This window comes from Cupressus sempervirens, chromosome 9, assembly GCF_028749045.1.
Source record: "Cupressus sempervirens isolate cs-2001-9-10 chromosome 9, ASM2874904v1, whole genome shotgun sequence".
NCBI lineage: Eukaryota > Viridiplantae > Streptophyta > Pinopsida > Cupressales > Cupressaceae > Cupressus > Cupressus sempervirens.
In genome coordinates, this window is record NC_143126.1 from 374,021,962 (window position 1) to 374,049,037 (window position 27,076).

General features: G+C 33.8%; 1 protein-coding gene across 1 annotated transcript; it reads right to left on the reverse strand.

Annotated features, from left to right (window-relative positions):
- Positions 1-1,397: 1,397 nt before the first annotated feature.
- Positions 1,398-26,837, reverse strand: LOC149538844 (RNA polymerase I-specific transcription initiation factor rrn3-like). The gene is made up of 15 exons (XM_089800176.1): positions 26,341-26,837; positions 25,035-25,118; positions 24,764-24,835; positions 24,523-24,594; positions 24,113-24,409; positions 17,577-17,687; positions 17,327-17,434; positions 16,980-17,111; positions 16,813-16,881; positions 16,475-16,581; positions 4,313-4,396; positions 4,115-4,211; positions 2,469-2,588; positions 2,196-2,377; positions 1,398-2,097 (listed from the first exon to the last, which is right to left on the reverse strand). Exons 1-15 carry the CDS (start codon positions 26,464-26,466, stop codon positions 1,785-1,787), a joined length of 1,974 nt encoding a protein of 657 aa, XP_089656302.1. The 5' UTR covers positions 26,467-26,837; the 3' UTR covers positions 1,398-1,784.
- Positions 26,838-27,076: the final 239 nt, after the last annotated feature.

Here is a 27,076-nt window from a genome sequence, read left to right on the forward strand (position 1 = left end):
GAAACACCTTCAACTTAAAAATAACAAATTAGACCAATAGTCTATTATAAAAAACACACACGTATGAATGTGTATATGTGGATGTGTATGTATTTATGCATACATACATATCATATAAAATGAGGATACATTATTAAAACATATAGTATATCTTATTATATAATATGAATGAATGTGTATTTGTGTATGTATAATTTGCACTCTCAAATCTAACATAGGATACCAAAATTTTATCCTATGTAGCTAATAATATTGGATACATATATGATGTTAGATTCATATCGATTATCATCTTAGCTTAAGCCAGATGCACCACCCAAGTCTGACCGAAATCAACACGAATTCTCATATTTTAAGACTGATCAATAAAATATTTTTTCCACGTTACTACTTTTTGGACCCATGATCAATGCACATACCCATATATTGGTCAGTCTAAATAAGCTATTTGAGGCAATGCTTCGCAAAACAATTAACATCTTGTGAAGATTCAAAAAGAAGAGCTGGCAGAATATATATATATATTCAAATATTTTGATTGGCTTATCGTTATAGTAACAATCCAAACAAGGAAATTGTAGAGAATATATAATCCACAACATAAAACTAGGAAATTTGTAGAGATCATGTACAACATAAATTTCAACTGATTTCTCTCTAGCATAATAAAAATGCTATCTGGCCAAGAGAAGAATCGATTGCATTTGCTTGGAAAGGGACATGCAGATGTGGGAATCAAGGGCTTCGATTTGGGTATTGACAAAGATACAGCGAGGAGAGCAAAATCTGCAAATGTAACATCTCTGCAAGTGCTCCATGAACCATTCATGATTTTGCACTCGAATGTATAAGACAATTTTCCTTCAATCGGTGCTGCAAAACTGAGGGAAATTACTAAACAGAGGATGCCACATGCACCCCAATGCCTGATTTAACTAAGTACAACACAGATAGGCACTATTCAAATAAATGAGTGAATTTCAGCACGTCCTTAAGAATTGTTCCTCGATACTCTTTTAAGAATAATCCTCGAAAATATCTGTATGATCAAACTACGTTCATAAACAATCTTAAAGAGAATGCTTACTTTATGAGTTGCAGCACATCTTTATCACAAATGCTGATAACCCCTCTGACTATTAAGTAATATAAAAGATAATATGCTGAAAAACTCCAGGCTGCCCACAGCTTCTCACCTCTCAGGTTCCCAAAGTCGAGAAAAAAGAGTAGGTTTTGATCCACCAAGCAGTTTGCACGCAATTTTAAAGAGTGGACATCATAATAAAATATTGAAATCAAAGCAATACAAAGGTTAACATCACTTCCAATTTCTTTTGCAGCAGAAATTAGCATGAACTCCCACAATTTAGGTTTTTGACTCATTTTTTACACCAAAATTATATGCTGATTGAATATTTTTATTATTCAGGAAAAAAGAACTCCAATATTTCCATACAGCTGACAATAGTAATAAATTATCCACCCAGTCAAAATTTTGTTGCCTTCTGTTACCATACACATGCAAGCTCAAAATATCAACTCACTGCAGAGCTCTTAAGGCTCCTTCAGACTCCCTCAAATTACACTTTTCTCCGGTGGACCTTGCAAGGCCCAAAAAGCCACTTTTATAATAGAACCCAGGTTGGTGTCAAATATATCTTCTTCAACAATGAGATCACAAAACTATACTAGGAAACAAAAAATGGTAAATTACAGTTTACATCATCCATATACAAAACAACGAAGCCAACCCATTAGTCCTGCCAGCTGAAGGGATTACCAGTTTAAATAGCTGAGGGATATAACCTTGCAGGCATATCTGGCTTGGATTCTGTAGGTGAAAGCAACTTTGCAGGCACTCTACATGCTGTACGTTTTGGGGTAATGGACATTTTGTTCATGGCACACTCAAATTCCTCAAACTCTTCATTATCACTTTCAAATTCATGAAAATCTCCTCTTAGTGTATGTTTTTCTTCATTCTCAAAGTCTCCGTCCCATGGATCAGATATCATATGATCTTCCTGACCGTCCAAATCATCCTCATCATGCAGAGTTGGGACCATAGACCAGAATATAAAATTTGGTCTCACAAACCTGAAGCATAAGAATAAAACAGCTAAATAACATGAAGCATCCATGGAGGTACTGAAAATTTTGTAGTTAAAAAAGCCTGATATGTCAAAAAAAATTACCTGTCAGACTGTTTCAGCAAATACGGATCAAATGGAAAGAACATGTCAAGTCTCTCAACTCCAAATGCCTTACATTCTTCTCTCTCCAGCATTTTGTTCGCACTTGTCAACTGTGAAATATCAAAGAGATGAACAGCTTTTACCTGCCGCAGATATTCTTCCACAACCGATGGCAAACAAACCTAGCATCCACAAAGTACTTTTTCATCACATGAGAAAAGGAAATACTTCAAATTCAGAACAATCAGCTTTATTCACACTATTACTATGTACCTTCAAAGGGTTTAGCTTGTGCTCAAGAATTTTTTTCAGCGGCAATACTTCAATTAACAATCTCTGTTGAGGATCATCCATGAGCAACTTCAACCGGAAACACAATACATACATAATTGCCTGCCAAAATTTCAGAAAAGCTCAAAATTGTCACAATAAGTTTAAAGCCAAACCAAAAGGAATTTATCACTTCCTGAAGAAAACAATTCATATGAAATCTTGAACCCCTCCAATTTGTGTCAAACCTCTCCCGAAAGTTGCAGTAAGTAGAATATATGAAGTTTGGCTTTCTAAAAGTAACCCACAGTAGTATCTGTTTGTGTGTGCAGGATATGCCCAAGTACTAGTTGACATGTATATAAAACTTAAGATGGATATATGCCTCTTACCAAATGCAATATGATATGAAACACTCCTATATTCTGATTCTTATTTGTCTAAATGTATCAGGAGGATTTCTTAATTTATAAAATACGTTATGTATGTCAATATGTAGATCTCACCGGAAAGGTTTCAACTGTGTATTTACAAGCAGTTATTTTCACCTATTTCTCATTTGAAGATTGTTCTATTGTCTTCTTAACCATATAAAGATTTTAGAATGCCTGAAGTCTTCAATTCTTCTGGATTCATATCCTATATTGCATGTTGTGAAAATGTCCCTTGTTAACAATGGTGATTGAGAGGGGTTCATCACAAGGTGTGATGGTTAAGCAGTTCCATCGTCGTCAATAGTGCAACCAAGGTTCAAATCTCTGCAAGGCTGACACAGAATTCATGCTGGTAACAGGCATGTGGAAGAGGACGTGAAGGAGACAGAGGAAGACGAAGAGGATAACATGAAGGAGATAGAGGAGGTTGTGAAGGGATGATGAGCAAGACGGCTGCACGTATTTAATGCCAGCAGGCCAGCCGAGCATTAATGCCAGAATGAGGGCCCCCATTTGCCATCTCTCCTGAAGCAAGGACCATGTTAAAAGTCCTTGCACTCGGTGAGTTTTAAAAAATAACTAATCATTGAGAACAGGTCAGATCATAACGCATCTAGATGTTGGTTCATTTGACGCCACCTTTCTATTGGAAAACAATGAACATTCATTTTAACACTTCTTTAAGGACTAAATTTCCATAAATGCAGATGTCATCTTTGTCCAGCATTATATATAAGATTCTAATGGGGAATGTTGGAAGAATTAGTGTGAATTTTTCTTATAGAGCCCCTCTTTATATGTCTTTATTAACGGAATGTATGTTGGCTTGCCTCATAGATGAGGTAAAATGATTTTGCATGGTCACCCCCACCATTTATCATTAGTTATAATTCTACTCTCTGATACTAAAATCCTTTGGGGATCTTGAGATCCCAAATTCAATTCTATTTGCATATTCTAAATTGCCTCTCAGGAATAACATCTTTCTGCTATACGACAGTGTTTAGACACATTGCATTTTCGATTATAGAGTTTCCTCTAGTAATTTATTTTAAAATTATTGGACATGGTAATTTACCAGTTACAACTACATGAATACTCTGCTTAATTTAAATATCACTTCTCTACTAAATTCTTGAATTACTTAGCAGAACAGTATTTTTAGAGCTTAATCGATTACCTATGGCTAATGTAACAAAATGAAAAAGAATTTACCTGGCATGCAGAAAAGAAGATGCCATGCAATCCTGAACTTATGTTCTTCCTCTCATTATTCTGTTGAGGTGTGTATTGCAAGCACCAATCTACTAACCTGAGAATCGACAAGTCACACAAACTCAGAACTCTCTAGATAAGTCCGCGAACACCATAAAAATACAAATTAAATACATTTAGACACCTGAGTCTACAAACCTCTTTAGCGAAGCAGAGATTACATATAAAGAAAGATATTTAGCACGAGCTAAATAGCTTGCTAGATAAGCAATTGCGGTCATCCTGCCAAAAGTACAACCTAAACGTTAGTTTGGAATAAGATCTTTCTGAGAGATAAAGGAAAAATCTCATTGCAATCAACTGATAATGCCAACCAAAATTACGAACCAATAGCAATGATAATCTATCAAACATATAAGAATATGATATGTTCAGTTCAAGACAATAAGCATTCAAATGAATCCCCAAGAGTTATATGGTAAAAGAAATTAAGTGTAGATGTTCAAATAGAATTTCCTTTCACTACCTGGCTGTTCAGAACCAGTCCAAGAGTAACATGGTAAACAAAGAGAAAGCTAAAAGTTAAATTAGTGTTTTCTACAACATTACTGCCTGGTTGTCTTTAGCAAAAATGAGGGTATAGTTGAACCAATTTTAAAAAGCTTTATATCATCTTAAAGCTGAATACAAACAAGATAGAATGGTATTCCTGTGAGAGGCATCTGAGGATGTATTGAATACAGACCTAAACTAAAAACCATGTAAAAAGAACCTTACTAAAGGTGGCTTTCTCTTCTACAGAAGATTAAATTACGTTTAAACTTACATAAGTTGCATTCTAGTCATAAACAAAACATCATTTTTCAAGGGCATAAATACCTCAATAAATAAAAAATACAGCAAGATAAAGTACAGTATAAGTGTTATCAAATAAATGATGATAATAACATAATAATAATGTCAAACTCAATAATAACTAAGAAATAAAATAATTAAAATTTATTATATTAAAATATAGAATAATTATAATGTAAAAATTATATATTATCATATATTTAATCATGTATAATATTTATATCTATATTATAAAGCTATTATCATAGCTTAATATTATTTATATTAAATAAAAATATATATTTTAAGAAGTTGTATGACCATTTTCTACTATAAGGGATAAATTTGTAAAGGAATATTAGTGAGAAAGTCATCTCAATCCCTAGGTGCACCTGCCTTAGCCCTACGAAGCCTAAAGAGTAGAAACCATTTGGTTGTAGAATACTATTCCCGTCGAGTTTAAATTATTCCCAGTTTTAAGGGAATGAAAAGAAAGGATTTCTGCACATCTGTTCCTTTGTATGTTACATAACAATGTCATTGTTATTCAATTCAATATTTCTTTTTTTTTCCCAAAGGCAGGAGAACAGCATGTAATGCCAGTCAACCATTCATGGGAAAGTCATTTCTTTCCCTTTTTCCCCATTGAGGTTATAAGAGGGGAAAACTAACCATTGGAGGGAACAACGAATATACATAGAAAACAAGGAACGTAAAAGGACAAAATAATGGTATCCAATGAGAGCATATAATTGATCACAGTCAGCATATATGACAAATCAATGTTAACTCATCCCAGCCAGCATTGAAGGTAAAAGCATCAAACTTAAATATCGTCAGCACCTTATAATCCAATCAGCATCTGATGTCTAATACAGTCAACAACTACATTACATATTTATCTATCAAATGCGAGAGTATATTAATGCACCAAAAACATGGCTAGTAAAGCTTATAAATAGACACAGAAGCAGAAGTAAATAATGCACAGATTGTGGTTATCAATAGAGAACTAAGTCGGTAGGAAGATGCTATTAACAATTGCGGAAAGACATGAAAATTCTATAAAAGATACAGTAGCATCCTTATTTAAATCCTTAAAGATCACAGAAAACAATGTGAGATAATAGGATACACAGATTGAAGAATGGTTTATGTAAAAATTATATGCAAGTGGTAATAAACGCGGTATTAAGTATGGTGCTTTACATATGCCGCAGATAGATGAACAAGCTTAAACAGATGGGACACATCTTATATATGTGACATTCAGATCAGAATAGGGAATTGTATGGTTATATATATACATATACATATCTATATCTATATCTATATATGGATATAGACTTAGTCACAGGGTTTGCCGAATTTTCAGCTTAAGGTTTGAAATTCGGCGAATCCATAAACAATGGAAACAATTTGTCTAAATTCGTCATAATATTCGTATGAAGCCATTTTTGGATTTCTGTGCAAAAACAGATTCTAAAACAATACCCTTCATTTGCGTATCTGAAGCAAGGTTAGGGCAAAAAAACCATTGACAAAAAGATTGTGTCTGGCGCCGTTGGAGGGTCGCATCTGAAGTAGTTTGTCTACTCCATTTTTGTCCATGTCTACTTCACTCTGCAATGTGCATCTGCTTTACTATTCATTTGTCTACGTCTTCTTTGCTTTGTTTGTCTTCTCCCTTCGCTTACTATTTGTAATTTACAGACCTGTGCGTGTATAGTTCGTCAAAACACTTCATCCGCGATGGCCATTTGCAGCTGACGGTCTTGGCTACAATAGCATTTTTATTTATTTGTTTAGGTTTAAAATTTTAGTAGGATTATAATAATAAATAGTAATTTAATAACAAATGTTATTTTTATTATTATGTTTTAATTTTTTATAAGATTATAATAAGAAATGTTATGTTTATTAATTTTTTATCAACAGTAAGGTAAATATTTGTATCTGTATGTATTTATTGAAAGAAAAACATTTATATTGTGTGTATATTTTATATCTATTTATTTATTTATTAACAGTAAAATATTGATATTTTATATGTTCATTTATGATTGTTAATTTATTTATTAGTAATAGTACTTTATTATTATTTTTAATTCTGTAGTATTCACAGCTTTATTTTATTAGTAAAGATTAGATTAAAAATTTATCATTCTTTTATTTTAATTCTCTTTATTAGCAAAGAAAAGTAAAAAATATATCATAATCTATAATTGCTTCCACAAAGTTACAAACCCTCCAGAGTAAGGAATCAGGGTTATATATTTGTAATATTTTGAAAATTATATAAGGAGAATTTATTGCCGAATTTTTTTCATTTTTTTTGTCTTGCCGAGCTCTAACTTAACTTCATAGTTGTTGAACTCAAACTCGAACCTTGCAACTTGGAATATATATATATATATATATATATACGCACGCACACACATAAATATATATGTATGTATGTGTGTGCATGTGGGTGTACGATATGGTGATTGCAAGACCTAAGAACACATGAAAATCCTCTTTTAACTTGCAAATGAAGACTTTATAAAATGTTTACAAAAGGAAATAACAGCGCATGGAAGGTCGAGTAAGATACAACTAGCTTTTGAAGTCCAACTAGATCATGACCTAGAGAAGAAGCCAAAAATGTAAAGGAAGTTACCTAGTTTGCTAAGAATAATTCTAGACTAAGTAAAAGTTCAAAAGATCTAGTCAAAACTCTTTGAAAGAAGATCTATGTTTAGAGAAAGAAAATGTATTCGATAGAAATAGAAAGAAAATACACTTGATGGAAAGAATAAGTTATGGTAAAAAACCAACTACTTATCAAAAAGGCTTGACTTCAAATACAAACCCCTCTTATAACTACTTGAAACTATTTAGTAAGAAAATGAACATACTAATATAATGGAGGTACATCCATGCAACATTAAGTCAAAGTCAAAGTCAAACACAAACCATGACAGCAAATTCTTCCTAAGGTAGAAACAAAGCAATTGTTCTCTACAATGTCTAGGATGGACCAACACCGTGCATTCAATTTTCTTTTGGCATTATTATTTTATTCAAATGACACGTATGGAGCTCTGAATTCCTAAGTGTTTACATGATATGCAGGGATATTAAAGTTAACTATATCAATTCTTTGGTGATGACAATACAGGAGTCAATGTTGAATTAGGTTTCCATAGTTGTGCTTGCTAGCATAGTTAAATATACTCAACAAATTATCCACCAAATTTTAGGTACTTGCAAGACTTGTTGTAACGCCCCGCCAGGGAACCCAAAAGAAATTAACCTAAAGTTTCACTAAGTTCGCCAAACTTTTTTTTTTTTTTTGAAAGATAATAACTTAACAATAGATAATATAGCGGAAGCATTAACATACACATAAACACATACCATAAAACAGATTACATCTCTTAGGGTTCTGTGACATTGAATCACATTTAAGTTTAATTAATACTAAAACCAATATATAACAAATCCATATTAAAGAATAACTACAAGTACGAATCCATTTAAATAATATACAATTACAAGATGCCACTTGGCAATAAACAGAATGCACAATCATCCACTATACAAGTCATAGGGTATGAAAGGCTGAAATAATATACATCATGAAATAGATCATCTCGTAAGATCTATTAAATCAAATACAATACACTTAAGAGTATAACCATCCATCATAGAAATACATGATCAGATGAAAAAGAACATTTGCACAAACACATCCAACAACAACATCCAACGGTCGAATCTCAATGGTATAAGAAAATGCACTACCACCCGACTTCGTATAACCTAAATGGCCCACTCTCACTGCGCTGAGGAGATAGTCTCAAGTCCCAAATATGATAACAAAACACAAGTCAAAACCAACATCTAGGTTCAAGGAATCACCTGAAAGCAAACTATCTCAAAGGGTACCAAGACACAAGTATCAACTAATCCCAGAGGCAAACACAGACACATAAGAAATCTAATATACAAGTGGGCAAGTGTCATCGCATGAGCCAACTATAAGGTTACCCCAGTAGTCTTTTAATATTGTGGACTCCCTAGTGCCTCTATGCAGCATTAGTATCCTTTCGTATAAAAAAGGCATACCAACAAGCTAGCTCTAAGGTTACCACGGTAGTCTTTTAATACTCCGAACCCCCTAGTGACTTTCTGTGGTATCAATATCTGATTAATTCATTTTAAACCCATTTAATGAAATGTTATCACTCATTAAAATAACATGCAATGGGTTACCCGCTAGCCTCTTTAGGGCTTCGGCCTCCATTGCAAGCCACTTCCCAACATGACATACAGAAAACCTACCAAATGCAAAAGATCTCAAATGTCACACTCTTCACTTGAGTTCTATACAAGAGAAACTGAAAGCAATAACAAAACATCTAATCAACTCAGCATAGAGCACACATGACACATCACCACATCACCATGGTTGGGTATAAAAGATCGTAATCATAACATCATCATGACATCACGAAACAAAACTCCCAAGCCTCTAGTAAATATCCTAACTAGTCAAAGCTAAATCAACCCCGAAATCCCAACACCAGTAACCACACAGTGCATACAGTACATACAATAGCAACTTTTCATAATTTATTAGGTTTTGAAAACACATAAGTTCAATGTTCACTATAGGTTTTCAAGTTTTTAATTTTATTTCAAACACAAAGATTTGATAACTAGGGTTGCGATTATTTCAATTTCAATCAGGGTTCACATTTTTGTTTTAATGTAAGTTTTTTGATTCGATAAAATTATAAAATCCCCATTTTACTTTTAAAATCGAATGTCTATCTACCACTAACTCACCAAACTCACACCTCTATAAGGATCATAAATTTAAATAATAATTAATAAATAATTAACTAGTAATTATTTAATAATATTAAATAATAAAATGAATTTCATTAATCAATTTCCTTCTAGCATCCTAGTAAAAAAATTATTAATTAATTAAATCAATTGCTAATAACATAAATTTTTAAAACAAATACTTAATAAATTAACATACTTTAATAGTTAAAAGAAAAATATTAATAAAATATATTAATAATTAAATTTTAATTAAACTAAATTTTAAATTAAATTTAAATTTAAATTAATTAAAAATTAAATACCATTTAAATTAAAATAAAATAAAACATTTTAAAAACAAACGTTTAAGGCCCGCCAGTCGGCCCTTAAAGGGTGGGACTGCTACCGCAATAATCTGCGGCCACAACAACAGTACAAAGTACTGTTGTTGCAATCACGACCAAATCATCGCTTGGAGGGTAAGGAAACCAAGGGGGGAGAAAGGGGTGTAGGGGGGTGGTGGCCCCCGCCCACCTAATTAATATATTTTTAAAAATATATATATTAAATAAAACAACAAAAGCCCCCCTTCCATAAAGAAATATATCACCATGCAAATTTTTCTTTTAAAATTTTTATATTTTAATAATTATCACAATAATGATAAATTACTGTGATAATTATTTTTTTTTTTAAATTGTTGATAATTTTCCCAAAATAAACCTGGTATAGAATCTCGGCTCAAACAACCAAATTCTTAAAACAAACAAAATTGATTTTCATTCCAAAACCCACATCCCGATTTTAACAAATCCATATACAAATCCGCAATTCATCAAACAAGGGTTTCAAAACTAAATTCATTCAAGCAATAATTTTAGCACAAGGGTTTCAAATTTCCAATTTGCATACAGATGATCTCAAAACGAAGAACAATAATATCGCGAACAAGGGTTTCAGATTCAATTCATATATAGAGTTTTCTCAAATGAAGAATGATAAAAATCACATACAAGGGTTTTCAAATCGATTCAATTTTAAAAATAGATTCGCAAACACGAAGAAGACAAAGAAATCAAAAGCGAGCAACTATTGCACAAACCTACACAATCCTACCTGGATTTGATGCTAAAACCACGAACACACAAAACACAAGAATTTTCTTCTCTTCCGAAAAACCTCTCCCCGAAAATCAGAGGATGAGCTCCCGATCTCTAATAAAGAGTTGTCTCCTAAATTTAGGGCTCTGATTGTGCAATCACGCGAAAGAACTCGTTGATCATTATCTTTTATTATTTTATTACCTTATTACATTTTCATGCACACTTTTTACAATTTAAAATATCTTTTTTAAATAATTAGCTCTCTTTAATTAATTTACTATATTTTAATTTCATGCATAAGCTTTATGCAATTTAATTAAAATAAACTTTATTAAATTTATGTTTTCTCTCTCTAGTTTTTTTTTATGGAGGTCATCCACAAAGACGTTTTAAGTACTCGATATGGGCTCACACATGCCTGAAACCTCTTCGGCTACGAGCCAAGGACTGAAGAGCATCCACGCTGCCAAATTTGCCCGAGGCACGATATTGGCCTCATCCCTTTTTGATGTCTTTGGACCTTGCACTCAGCAAGACTTGATCCTTGGTGAGCTCTTTGTGAGCCATTCAACTTCACCAGTAGACCAAGGGCCCGTTGACTTCTCTCTCTAGTTAATTACGAGACGTTTTAATAATATATTTATTAATTCAACTACTAATATTATTTAGAGTTTTTTATTAAAATAAAACTCCTAAATAATTATATTTAAATTAAATAATTATAAATACGCCTAAATTAAAACATTAATAATCTTTTAAATATAATTCTTTTATTTAATTAATTTCTCAATTTAATTAAATATAACTAAATATCGAATTTCTTTATAAATTTCCATTAAATTAAATCATTAAATTATCTTTTAATTTGATTTAATTATAACAAGAAATCACAATAGACCCACAAAACCAAATACAACTCAATTGAAGACAGAACAGAATCAAACTCCAAGGTTAAAGTCATGAATTCATGTCACTTGACGAATTCAAACGGGTGAAACTAACTCAGATACTTGTCCTATTTTCTAAAACAATTGGCTTAGGTTAGGATTTGGACTCGAGAGTTATCTCCCCACTTATACCATTGAGATATTGCGATAGGGTATGCTCATCCTAGCAATTCAGGGAAGTCGATACCCGATACCTGCAATCTGCATAAAATCCACGCATTTACATGCTCATATATTCTGAACTAAACAGACAATGGCAGAGAGTGGTATATCATGTAGATCCCCACTAGCAAGTGATGTAGATCCCCACTAGCAAGTGACCTTGACTCCCTCCCTCAACCACATCAGAAACATCAATCATAAAGTAAAACATACACGTACACCATACACATGCATGTATGGATAAGTAACCATAGAAACTACATATAAATCATTCCTCTAACATACACCATGAAATAACTAAAAGTCATTAAATGAACATACATATATCACCATCAAAACAATCATAAATCCCTGAAATAACTAAGTAACTCATCTCATATATAAATTGAGTATGAAATAACATCGAATCCAATCCAATAACCAAGTATTAATAATCATAAAACACAGTCAGAAAACTAGCCTAAAAGACTTCGACAATACAACAGAAAAGTCAACTAGGGGTAGGCATTACACTTGCATGTCAGTGAGGCTCAGCAAGTCAATTGCCAGGCAATTCACCTAAAGACTAGCAAACATCGATACGTCCTGTTGTGGCTGTTAATGTTTCTGCACAGAAAAAATTGATAAACAGCAATAAAGAAGAGAATAAACAGTGCACAAAAGACACAAGAAATTGTCCTGAGAAAACCCTTCCACTTGACGGGAAAAGCCCAGCCACAACACAAAAAAGCAGTTTTATTGATAATAAAAATGTTTCGGTACAATGCTTTTCACTTGATACAATATATATAGAAAATAGAGAGACTCTTGAATTACACACACAGAGGTCTATTCAATTTCCAAATATAAAACTCTTCATATTTCCATACACATGCCTCTTTGCATGACACATGACACGGCTCTTTATATAGTATTATCTTAAATATTATCACAAATGTCTCTTTCCACTGAAGGTGACCATAACAGATATAACAGTCATATTTCTATTTCATTAAATCAGAGATAAAGATCTCTATTGCAGCTACAATCTTCAACAGTGGCCTTCTCACACATTGCCCCATTGCAAATGGGGCCCCTGCTTTTTGGCTCTGATTCTTGGTAGTTCTGGCATCAGTCTCCTCAACCTCCTTGTGTTCCAATTTGTAAGTAAAGAAATAAAAATTTGTTCCCTGCTTGTTAGGTGTTTTGGTCTTGAAGGTCTTTCTGATTAGGAATTATGAAATTGGATGAGGCGTGCCAAGAAACTTCAGCTAGAACTCCTCATCTCTTAAATAGAGATGACCACATTAACAAGGGAGCATGATGTTACTAATGCAAGATCAAATGATTTATTTAAAGGACTTCTAGACATGCAAGAAAAAATTCGGAACAGAAAAACAGAGAATTCCGTAAAACTGTAAATCTGACCTTAATTTTACATTCTACCTTGATAAATAAGAAAGACTGGAAGCTGAGTTGTTACTGAAACCTGATGTCTTCCCCTGCAATCTCTAATTTAGTAATTTGCACTCCATTTCGTGTACTCACACACCCAAAGATGTTTCTGAAGATTGTAAAATCCATCATGCAGTCAACATATATGCCCAAGAGCTTCAAGCTGAAAGACAGCAAGGGCATGGTATGAAAAATGGAAGTCCCTTTCCAAAGCTCATACACACTCCTCAGCGTAGTTGCATAGATAGCGTATAAGGTATCCAAAACTTCAAAATCCATCACTCAGCTTAATATGCACTCTAATGTGTGGAATCCACTTGATCAAGGAATAATTGAAGTCTCCAAATTCTGCCTAGCAACAAATTCCTGCCAATGAGCACTAACCTGAAAACATAAAGGAATCCCCAAAATTAGAAGTTCCGCCACACCCTCCCTCCTATGTGATCTTGAGTGTCAAAACATGAAGGCTGGGAAAACCATGTCAATGAAAAACTCCTCAATAAGAGGTCAAATGTGCCCAGAGCTTAGCAGCATCAAGGAATTCTGTCCAAAACAAAAATCCCAGCCCACGGCTCATATGAACTCTATAGCGTTGAGATTCCATGACTTCAGTAACTTTTTTTTTTTTTTTAAAAATTCTCCACTTAGGCATTTGTGCACTCTTAAGCACTAAAACATTTTACACGGAATATTTAAAAAAGCACAAAGTCCAGTGAAATATCCAATATGCACTCTATGGCGCAAAGGCTACATGGGCATGTGATGACGGCAATTAAAAAAATCACCATAGCACCAAATATGTACGCTCTTTAGTGCAAATATTACACAGACAAAGGGAAAAAAATACCATAGTTTGAGAATCCACTACAAAAGGTGGAATGCACAATATGTGTAAGATTGTACTAAGACAAAGAAATACGATTTGAAGATAAAAGTCTACCAAAAGGGTTAAGATGCACTCTAAGTGCAAATTCTATACAGTCATGGGTTAAGATGCGATGTGGATGCGTGTGTATATATATGCAATAAATATAGTTTTATTTTATATTCTTCATACAATTAATATAGTATATCCCTATAATATAACATAATAATATATTCTCAATATAATAAATTTAATCATGAATAATAACCAAATATAATATAAAAAGTTAAAATAAATAATAATACCAAGGAAACTGAATATGAACTGTTGTCCAATAAGAAAGACACGACAAGAAGGAAAACCATGCCCTTAAACACAATTGCTATCCACCGTTGATCATAAGTAAAGCATTGACAAACCTCAAGATGGGTAAGAAAAACACCACAGCAGCAAATGAAGAGGCAGAGAGTAATATGAAGGCGCACAGTGCATACAATGCCAAGTCAGAGTGTAATATTAAGGTGCACAGTGCATACGGTGCCAACTCAAAGTGTAATATTAAGACGCACAGTGCATAGATGCCAAGTCATAGTGTAATATGAAGACGAACAGTGCCAAGAAAACACAATGCCAATCATAAATAAAGTGCCAAGACATCATTGAAGATACCAGATATGACTTCCACGAACGTGAAGGAACAATAGGATAAATGATAGTTAAATTGGTGACTCCTACGCATCCATAGAGCTTCCCCCTGCTTCAGACTCTAATTTCACATCTGCCCGCCTCCACATCCAGATCCCGGCAGTCAGCAAGCACATCAGTATCCAAGCTAATAGATTTGATTTCAAGTACTTAAATGAATGCATTATTAATAGTGTTATGGCCGAATTGTCTTGTTCATACCTTTTGTTCGTAGGTGATTCCTAAGTGTTGTGTAAGGCTGGATTTGAGCCATAAAGTGGATGCTTTACTTCTATCTTTGATCTGCACTGTCTATTTTGATGGTTCATTGGGATATGAAAATTATTTGCACAACTCTGGAAGGTTGCACTAGCTTTGTGTAATTGTTGAATTTCGCAAAGCAAAGTTTGGTAGATTTCATCGTAACAATATTCATCTTTCAAGTTCTTAGGATTAGAATAAGATTCCTCACCCCTGCTCTCATTTACTTTCTACATACTGCAAAAAAAGTACTTCCACTGCAATATCCTTTGAAGCTCTCATAGCCAATATTATTAGAAGTTGAGTTGAGGAATGTAATGCAAGTCCCCTTGTAATACTAGTATATCATATTTACCATTGAGTTTATACCCAACCTAGAAGGAACCTCAGAAATAGCTTGTGTGATCTTACTTGCAATCTTAGCAGACGTGAAATTCTGATCAAGGGAGAATAAGATACTTCGATATTTTACTCTGATGTTAATGTGATCGTAAAACACAAATCAACAAATCCATATTGAAAACTCATTTTCCAACATTTGAAAAATAAAGTTGTAAACAAAGAACAAATTATTGCTCCTCCATTGTTGGCTTTCTCATTTACCCTATTCATCTTTTTCATCTTTCAACTCTTTGAGAACAATGCAACAAATCATACCAATGTGGGTTAAATGATAAAATTATGAAATAGGTGTACAACAAAGAGCTCTGCAGCCTTGATGGCCATAGATTGCCTCGACACTCACCAGGGACAATTCACAAAAAAAGAAAATTTGTTTCAGGCTGCAGCAACTAGATGGAAAAGCAACATATTTCTCTTCATTTCTCTTGAAATATCAAAAATTCTCATTTCTTATGAATAACTAAGTGTTTTTTAGTTTATTAATTTTTTCTCAATAGATCCAGAGTATTCAAAACCCAATTATACTTTAGGTTTGCCATGTGAATCCCAATTCTAAATAATCCTAAAATGATAAAAATACATTTACATATTATCTCCATCAATTCTTTATGCCTCCTATGCATCATTTACTGTTATATTATAAACTTACTTGTTTATTAATATGCCAAGTTTTCAGTCTTGAATGCTAGTCATCATTGGTATTGCCAAATCACAAGTCTGCCTCAAATTTTAAGATTTGGGTTTTTCAAGTCCATGTTCTTAATAATTAATGGTTATTGGTAACATGCCACCCCCATCAGCACGAAAAAATATTGGCATTCAAGTAAAATGAACATATAATGCATACCTTGTATTTAGTGATCGAGATTTAGTCACAAAGATATCACAGAGCAAAGATGCAAAATTTGCACCGCATGTTTCTGGAGCAAGAGAGCACAGATAAAAAATAAGGAACTGCATATAATTACAAGGATGAGCAAAGTTAGGCAACATATAACATAATAATAACTTGACATATAAATAATTTAGATTCTCTAAGGTTATAATCTATCATCACAGCATGAGAATAGAATGACCTAGGAGACAAATGGAACATCCGAGACAGTCAACAATACATAGACCATGCACTCCAGCACACATATCACAAAGAAAATACCTCTTCCTAAAAAATAATTTGAAAATTACCTGAGTAAACTTTGACTTGTGAGTGTTCAAAATTGTTGATTGGAATGAGTGCATGAGGGTATTGTAGACCTGTCCATAAAACATAGTAGAACATAAATGAATGAGTGGTATTAGACAAATATTGAAACCAAGCAAATCTGTCATCTGGATGCAAATAGTCATTTCACCTGTGGCAGACGACCCTCATGGGCACATATATTTAGATGATTTAATGCCAACTCCATTAATGCATCCATTTTATCTGCAACTTCATCCAAACTCTGCTTACCATCAGATGATTTTGCGAACTGAACATTTCCCTGTAATACATAACCCCACAAATGGCTTATAGAAAAGCAAAAAAACAATCGTAACTGTATCTTTCAAAAGCACACAATACAATAGCATTTGTGACAACTTCACACAAAAAATCAATTCTAAACAAACAAAACATACCACAAAGGCAAACAAACACATTCCTCGTTTAAAATGCAATATATACAATTTGAATGTAGGTAAATAATACAGCTTATACCTCACTATCAGGAAAACCTGGATCCTCTTCATCTTCTTCCATCTCCATCTCAAATACATAGACCTTGCTTGAATCTTCATGTAAAATATGTTCCCATCTTATTTCAACCTAGAGTGTATGCACAATATTTATGCATTAAACAACATATTTCCCATAAGAATAAGGGAAATTATCTTAAAATGCCAAAACCAGAAGAAGAAAAAATGACCTCCAACCATTTTGGATATCAATCACCAAAGCGGCCACTTACATCAATCTCGATAAGTCTATCCACTACTGCCATAAGTATTCTGCTACCAATGATTTCTCCAACTGCACTCCTTTCCACCCTGAGCATGTTTTCCACATACAAAGCATTCCACTGTAAATACAAGGAAAACACATGACATAAAACTATTTCTCTTTTTCAGAAAAAACTAAAGATATTTATCATCCCCAGCACTTCATAACCACCACCAATAATATTTTGGAGTCATGATTATAGCAGTTATTAGAAAAAGCTTAATGATGTTAATGGAAGAATAAAATATCCATTTCAACAAATATGCACCACATAAAAAAGCACAAAACATGTTACATGAGTAAAACTTAAATAAACACAATGAAATAAGAGCTTATCATGTTCCACTAAATACTCAAATTATAAATCATTATATAGACCTAATATATAGAATTTCAAACTTCAACATAAATGGATTTGGCTCCAAGAGCATGTCAGTTGCATAAAGGGGAGCAATAGTCATCATCGACACTGACACTTCTCAAGACTGTCACAGAAAGAGAAATGTTGTTTGCCCTGTTGCACTTACTAGACTACATATTGGAGTTCGTCACATAGTAAGGACTTGTTTTTTCTATCAAAGTTCTGAATGTATGTTAATCTGTTACCACAAAAAGTTCATAAATTCCAATGCTTATTTCCAGACCCACAACTAGTTTGATTTCCTGCATAAACATATCAGATGAGAAACATACCCAGATTGTATATCATTTCTGGGCATATGTTGCTGATAAAGAGATTAATATGTGTGTTCCTTTATTTTCTAAACACTATTTCCTATTTCCCAATGTTATTGTTCTCTGTTTCAAACAACGAAAGCTATCATGTAGCTGTTATGCGCTTGAGATCAGAACCTAGTAGTCAGACTGATGAAACTTATTTAAGAACTTCAAATGAGAAAAAACATAAACTGTAAACTCATAAAAGAAAATTATTTTGAGATACCTATATTCACTCACTCTACAAAATGAGATAGCTATGTTGGAAACTATATAAATTGTGTTTGAACAACTTGCGGAAGATGGAAGACTCTCTAAAGCTACAAGATACAATAGAATAGAATGCATCAAGAACATCCAATTAAACCAAAAAAAAAAATCCAGCCACAAGCAGGATGCAAAACGACAATAACATTAAAAAACCAAAATACAACCACCAAAACTTGCTCTACCGAGTTAACCTAGCTTAAACTGACTATTGATATACTCCAAGCTCAACACTAAAACTAACTTCTTCAATCCTACACACTGATTTTAGAGAGTTAATTGCCTCTATAATTTGCTCTATACTAGGATATTCTTAAAATTAGCTATGTATGCTTTACTGACTACGACAACATTATACTGTCCTATAAAATTTACTGTCTCATATTCTTACACTTTGCAGTGTATCCTTTACTAACTACTATAACAAGAGAGTATCAAAGATGTAACCAAGACAATTATATATGTGTGTGTGTATCATTTACTGACCTCTATAATAAGAGAATATCAAAGATGTAACCAACACAAGTGCATCCTTGCCAAATGCATCAGGATGGTCTCCAAACATGCAGTGTTTCTATATTTCAACATATTTTTGACATTTTGTTGAAGGGACATGCTTGCACAGGGACGCATATAGCATCCTTACAGCTGAGATGAAGAAGGATAAACAATTGAAACACGTGGCCACCTGCCACATTAGTTTTGGGTTTTGATTTTTCTAAAGAAGTGCTCAAAGTCAGCACTGAAAAATAGAAGCTGTAAATTGTACCATATAATTGGCAAAAGGCAGAATGCCTTTGTTGCAGGCAATAAAAACCTTAGACTGTCAGATTCGACCAACTGAGAAGCTTTGGCATCTTCAATGTCCACACATACACAGTTTTTTTTTTTGCAAAGAGAGAATATAACATAGCTGAATCAGATGTGAAATAATACTTGTTCAAAAAAATACAGTAATTAAAATTTGACGATGAAAGGACCATGAAATGAAATTTCACAAAGAAAACTAAATAGAATCATAAACTGAGACCTAATGCAGAAAAGCTATTTGAGCTAGTACATATCATCCAACATATCTCATTACAACTGCTCAATTCATATAGGGTTTCACACATTTCTGGAAGAAAACGAACGTCTAAGTGCAGAACTAAGCATCTGAAAAAACCAATTATTTGAGGATGGATGCAGAAACCCCACACAAACAATATGAAGAATGATTACCTTAAAAGGGAAAAGATTCCCAGCTATCTATTTTTTGTTCCCATAAGCATTTGCTATGTTTCTCTTAGCTCTGTTTATTGTTCTAAATGCTGAAAACATATACACATTTTGTGGGATTTCTCGTTCATAGCCATAGAAGAAAGGTTTCAAACAGTTTTCATTTTCTATTTCAAAAATAGTTGCAATCTGCAACTGGTTAAAAGCAGGTTACTAGGGCTACAGGATGTCCAAGGCATAAATTGTTAAAAGTGGACCACTCGTGGCATTCAATGATCCCTGGGTTTCATCCCAGTAAAATTGGTAAGACAGAAGCAGCCATGCTATGTTAATAATTCCAAAGCTCCCTAGTTAATCTGACGCTAGAACTACTTTGGGAAGATCTCTGCGTGTGTATAAAAACTTATGAACCAGTACCATTTTCTGCTCTTAATTGGACTCCCTCACCAAAAGCATTATTTAGAAATCAAATATGCCTTTCTCTTCAGATAGACAGATCACTGAAAATAATTGCATGCGATTAACATTCACTGCAATTTTTGCTTTAAGTTGGTCTATGACATCAAGAACATGTCACTTGAGTAAATACATATCATTCACAAAATGAACATTTAAAGAGATATTCAACTGTCCCAAAACAAGTTTAGTATGGTGCATATGGCAATACATGCACATAACATAAAGCTTCCGATGAAGTCATAAATTGCATGTTTGGTACGTTCATTTCAAGAACAACTCAAGATGTACTTCCTAGAGATATTGCATGTTTGCAAATTCCTGCCAACAGGAAGCAATGCGTGCTTAAACATTATGTTTCATTACAATAAATTCGTGATACAGTTTAGAAATATACAAATAATCAAGCAAATGCCTTACAATTCTAAGGAGTTTGTATGTTACCCTTGTTGGCTGACTAGACCTGAAAGATGGTTTTCTCTCTATTTGCACCTAACTATTCATTCTGAAAGTGTGAATAGCTACACTAGATTTTATACCTAGATCTCATTTTAACTAGCAAACTTTTAACTCACGATATGTCACAAGGTGGAATTATTAAATGAGCTGCAGAGAGCAAATAAAGACCAGACTAGAACTTAAACAAAATATCACATCACAAATAATTGTCACCATAGCTCTTCAGAAACTGCATTATTGCAAGGAATCTATAAGAAAATGCATTCAATTACCCAAGCATATCCAATTGAGTGGATCCGCATAAAAGACATTGGGAAACCAAAAACACCAAGTCAATGAAAACAATACATAAATAACTGATAGTGGCCCTACTGTGCGTGTCTGTACCTCTTATTTCATGGTTGAATGCAACATTATTGGTTGAAGATGATAGGTGTAGCTCTGCAAAAAGCCAGCATGACATACATTAAGCAGGACTGCAAGGAGGCGGCTGATATGTACCTACCTCTGCCAACTGCCAATTGAGATGGATATACTTGCAGGGCAGAGTATAACACCAAAATCGAGCCAAGAGTGTAATTATACACAATATACTAGCAGAAGCATTTACTTGAGTTGGCAGCCACACTAAAACATAAAGCAATATAAAAGACACTCTAGATTCATGTAAAGACAATGCTAAAAAGCAATTCCAGTAGGTTCCTTGAACTTCATTTGAATAAGTTTAAGGTAGCTCAAAAACTCAAATAGATGTTGAATAAAGTCTCAATGCTAATTATGTGTTCCAAATTTGATCAATACAAACGCAGTTTAAACATTCCTTTCAAGTAGTCAACATCTGATAGAATAACACATCCATTTATATTACTTGTTTCATTTTTTTGTCAATAAAAAGGCAAGATAATCTCTCTCAAGTAATATCTGATATATTTTCTTCATGTCATAGCAGCTTCATAAGAGTTTGATGGCAGGCAATGCAAGAACTATTAAATATCTGCAGTTTGTAGCTGTTTTCAAGAGAGAGGTTTGTGAATAAATTGCATGCAATCATTTATTTCTTTGACCCTATGGATCACATATGCAATCTATCATCAGGAAATGTGAAGCTTAAGAAGTGAGCTAAAAAGGACCAGTGCATGCAATTTCCAGATGCCCGTTCATTAATAAAAGGACAACATATAATAAAACAATCATGCTTCTAATTATATCCAGGAATTTTTTGCAATACGAATTAGTATCTTCCAACTGAATTCCATAAGTCTACCAATCGGTATCTTCCCATTGAATTCCAAAAGTCCAAAGACTATATAAATTTTACGAGTATAAGAAAAGTACTCTAGAAAGCTTAAGCTATGAAAGTCACATTAGAGTTTTAAACATTATCTAGATTCAACGGTACAATTAATGATTTTCTTGCAAGTGTGTCAGCATCAATAACCACCAACATCTGGTAGTTGAAATTGGAAATAATAAGAAGCATAGTCATCCACTTACAGTCAGCAGAAAACTCTTCACAGATCTTTGCATACAAGGAAAGCAGAACCATTTTTTAATTATGTAATCAGATGCTCTCTATTACTACAAGCAAACAAAAAACAACTAGCAACTACCAAATAATGACCAAAAGGAAAGAAACAACCACCAAAATAAGATGAAAAAGGGAATAATGTCCTCTGAAGTGCTTGTACCAAAAAAAAAAAGTAAAAAGAAAAACCATGGTTTGGAACCAAATCAAGTTAGATTCATGCATCAAAATTTGGAAATATATTTTTCCCATATTACATTGAAGTTTGGATAAAGACCCTGACAAACAAACAAGATAAATTGGACTTGCACGCTACAGAATGGACAACAAAGTAGAATATACAATTAGCCAAGTGCATAAGAAGAAAGGATTAAAACAGAATCTTCCACCATGTTAAGACTTGCCAACTATGTGATATGTCATTCCCTTAAATATAGCCAAGCAATAGTCAAAATTAAAAAAACAGACAGATGCAATTAATCAATAACCAGCAGATATCTCTATAGAGAAGGTATTGAATAACCTGTATAATTTTAAAAGCCATATCTTCTAATAACTCTGTTACTGGTTCACCCCCTTCAACCAGCCAGCTAGGGTCTGATTCAGCCCATGTCCAAATTTGGATTCGGTTCAGCATGGGTTGTGAACAGGGTTCATGAAACACTTGTATGTTCATATGGTCCCTAAACTAATTTATGAGGTCTTTCAATGTCTTTTCAGCTGCCAACAAACCCACATTTATTATGTACCCTAATTTTGGGCAATACCATTCCGAGATTTTTTCAGCTGCTTCTAGATTCAATGCTTACTGTTTCCCTCGTAAAGATTCTTCTCCTGCTTGTAATGGATCGGGAAGTAGGGGACCCACAGAATAAACAGGGTTACCAGAAAAGTTTCAGAGATTGGCAAGATGAGGCTCAAGAGAGTATAAGCTGTTGAAAGTGCCCCAGTTTCTGAGACTGGAAGTCACGCTGTATTTGATAGACGCATAAACAAGATCCACGCTTCTGTAGAGCCATGGAAGGCAAAAAAGTTGGAACTTGTAAAGATTGACAGGATAAGTAAGACCAGGGGGGTGGGCACTTCACCATCATTACAAGAAGAATCTTCAAAAAGGAAACCCAGATTCAATCAGCTGATAAAATAACACTATTATTGATTAAATTATTAATATTACCTTCCTAAATTCTTTACAATTTTATTGTGATATTATCTATTATATGTATATTAAATATTTAATGCTTATTTTTTTTTATTAGACTACAGGAATCTAGGATAACGCCCTCTATAAACTGCAATGTGCCTGGTAAACTTTTTAACGTGACCAGTGACGGTCACACATGTCCTCCGCGAGCACCAAAACTAGACCTTGTGAACTCATGTTTTACCAACGGAAGCTCTAGCCAATCAAGCTAGGGCCCCCAGCCCATTAATGTTTATTATCATCTTACATATTAATCTTGTTAATGGTATATACACACATACATATACTAGGTCTAGTTATGTTGATTCCAGACTATGATTTATAAAAGTTTTTGCATTGGAAACCCAAAACAAACTGAACCCCCAAATACATTTTTGACCAAACCTGCAAACCAAACCATACAACCTAATCCCAAACACAAAACTGGTAAATTTGTCACACGATAATGCAAATTTGAAACCACTAACTAAATTTAAAAAAACAAAGCAAACCTCTTCATAAAAATTAATTAGCCTTCAAGGATACATGCTTCATAATGTAAGAAGCATATCAAAATTCTTTGGGTCAGATTTCTTCTGTAAGTCCTTCTATAAGCATTACTATACTACATAAAAATTGCAGTCCAACAATCTCAAACAAAATTGATTTGGGGACTCACATCTTTATGAATAATTCTGTGAGGCATCCTTCGAAGGACTATTGGTTGCAGTCTCAAAGCAGCAGTTGGCACAAGTTCTGCAATTTGTTGTATTGCCAAATGCACATGCTCCAAAATTTCACTTTTCCTTTCAAGGTGAGCCTTTTTTTTCAATAGAAGTTGCTCTGCCGTAAGCCCACCTAAAATCTGTCTCCTGGTTAGGGAATCCATGTGGAGTGGTAAGCCACATGAAGGTGGAAGGAAACTTCGGACAAGCATATCCAAACACTTATCCACAAACCCTCCATTGGATGTTGCCTGTATGCCATTAAAAATTAAGTCAGGCTTGCCTAATGCAAGTATCTTATCTTCACGTGATGTTAAAGTTAACAAGGATTCACTTAGAACAAAACTCTTAGCTTCCAACATACCAAATTGATAATAAATTCCATTAACACATCTGCTACATTCAAACTGTAATTCCAAAAGCTCATGCCAAGGACCTGAATACGTGTCCAGATAAGTCAGCAGCACTTTCCAATATATAATATATTCATTATAACTGATGCATCAACATATGTATGCATAACTCTTAATGCCCTCTAGCTAAGCATCTGGTTTTCAACAAACACCTCAAATAAAATACAACATCTAAAAGTCAATCAAACTTACACAACTAAGAAGAGTACCATGGTGATGCTCGTTAATAGATGACACAGCCTGAGAGAGGGCTTTTAATGTCATCTGCCAATCCAAACAATGAATTATCATTAGTGATACCACAAAGTCATTGATTGGACGAAGTTATATGCTCATATGTTACCACAAATAAACTAACAAACCTAGCAAAAATTTGAAGCTAGCAACAACATCAGCACACTACAACTGTCAACAAGAACAAAGCAGTGCAAAAGAACCCCCAATACAGGGGAAAACATCATACCACCAAATTTGCCTCCTGAACAGGACCTCCAGCATCAATATTACTAAGCTCTTGTATGAGATGATCATAACTTGCGTGATCCCCCTACAATTATTCAAAAAAATGGGTAAAGGAGGCATAATATGAATTTGATAGAATTTTAACAACCTCAACTGTCAATATCAAAAGCTTCTCATTAGATTTTTCTTAATATAACTGCTTCTAATTGTTTTGAAATCAACCAACTATACCTCAAAATAAAATTGACTCATTATTTCCAGGCAGTAATTAAAACGGACAAACATGCATAAGTAAGCAGTATCGCGTTCAAATTATGCAGATTCTGGTAATCAAATTTTCAATTTTGATTCTTGATTGAATGGTGGGCTTTGGCATTTCAAACAACAGACATAACGGCATTGACATTTCAAACAACTGACAAAGTGGTATAGCCAGATGCATGAAGTTGATTGTGACTTATATAGACTAGCATTCTATCAGCACGACCTTGATCAGGTTCAAAATACGTAATATGCGGTTTAAAAGGTAAATTTAAAATGAAAAAAAATCGTTTAAATATTAGAAAACATTTAAAACGCGCAAATTAATAGCAGGTTACCAGAATATTATGAGTTGCTAACAATCCTGAAGAGTATTTTATAAATAAGCAAATTCATCAGTCAAATTCCGTGATCGGATTATTAGAGTTAATTCATACAGTACATTAGAATCACATAATGTGCTTCAAGTCTCGACATACTGGCACTTTTTCGCCTGTTCTCAACATTGGGGGTTTCAGTATGATATTAGAAAAGAGAACAAACCCGCGAAGCACTTTCCGCTGAATCGTTCAGCATAAAGTATAGTGCATTTGCATCTTTAGAATTTTCATTATTTGGGAAAGGTGGTAAAACAAGACAAAAGGAAGGTGATGTGGGGAAAATGAACAATGAGATATTCCTACGGCAGTTAGATCTGGAAAACTTTATTATAAGTCAGGAGAAATATGACAATTCATTATTCATCTGCACCTTCCGACTCTCCATTACTTGCCAATGATGATAAAGCGAGCCAAAGGGCTTTAAAAATGTCGGATTCAGGTGGTTCTCCCTGTACAATCAATGTGGTCAAATTGAAAAATAATGTGGTAATCCTGAGCCTGCTAGACTTGGTACTCCTAATTTGAGAATTCAAAGCAAGCGTTGCTACGTCCATACCCTCCACCTCCCGTCCGAAAGAATCAAAGAAAAATCAACAACTCACGCGTTTGGTAAATCAGAATTCCCCCTGGTTTCGGCACAGAATAAACAGAACCACGTTTAAATACCTGTAGGACAGATGTGAGGGCCTGGCGAATCCACAGCCTAGCAACGGAGAGCAACTCTTTATTCGGCGCGAAACCCATCCTTCCTGTGAGGTTGTGAGCTCCTGAGACTTGGACTTCCATGCCCATCAAAACATAAGCTCGAGTACCAAAAATTAAATATAGATTCTAGTGTTCTCTTATGTTGTAATTACAGAGCAGCCCTGCAATCGCTGGCTTTCCTCAAACCCGAGTCAAAATTTTGTTAATCATGGCCGAATCTTGTGGCGGCAATTTGAAGTGGCTTAAAAATTCCATCGTTATTACGCAGGAAGTTGATTTTGTTCTCCTTTTCCTTAACAGAAATTTGGAGTAAATTATGTCCGCCGGAAGATGTAAGACTTTGCTTGAAGAGGGAAAAAGGTATGCAAAATTTGAATGTCAGGGTTTCTAATAGAAAAACCTAGGGCTTGTGAGGCTAACAATTTTTTCACATGTGAACGATGCTTTCGGCTGGAGTTACAAACTAGCACTTCTACCTTTGGTTATAATTAAGATTTGTAATTTGAGTTAAATATTCTATCAAATATTTGAAGTGGAATATGATTTAGGCAAGCCTCCTTTTCTTTTTGGATTTGTGGATTGTATCTAATGTCAATTTAAATAAATAAATAAATATTCTTCAATAAGATTATATTTAAATTAGTCTTATCAACATAAATATGATTTATTTTATTTCTCTTAAATTTTCAAGATTTTA

Coding starts and splice junctions, on each gene's coding strand:
- LOC149538844 (XM_089800176.1), bottom strand. CDS start 26,466: ATGGGCATGGAAGTCCAAGTCTCAGGAGCTCACAACCTCACAGGAAGG. Junction 24,410..24,522: donor TGGAATTTATTATCAATTTG/GTATGTTGGAAG, acceptor AATGGCATACAG/GCAACATCCAATGGAGGGTT. Junction 17,435..17,576: donor ATAGACTTATCGAGATTGAT/GTAAGTGGCCGC, acceptor CATACACTCTAG/GTTGAAATAAGATGGGAACA.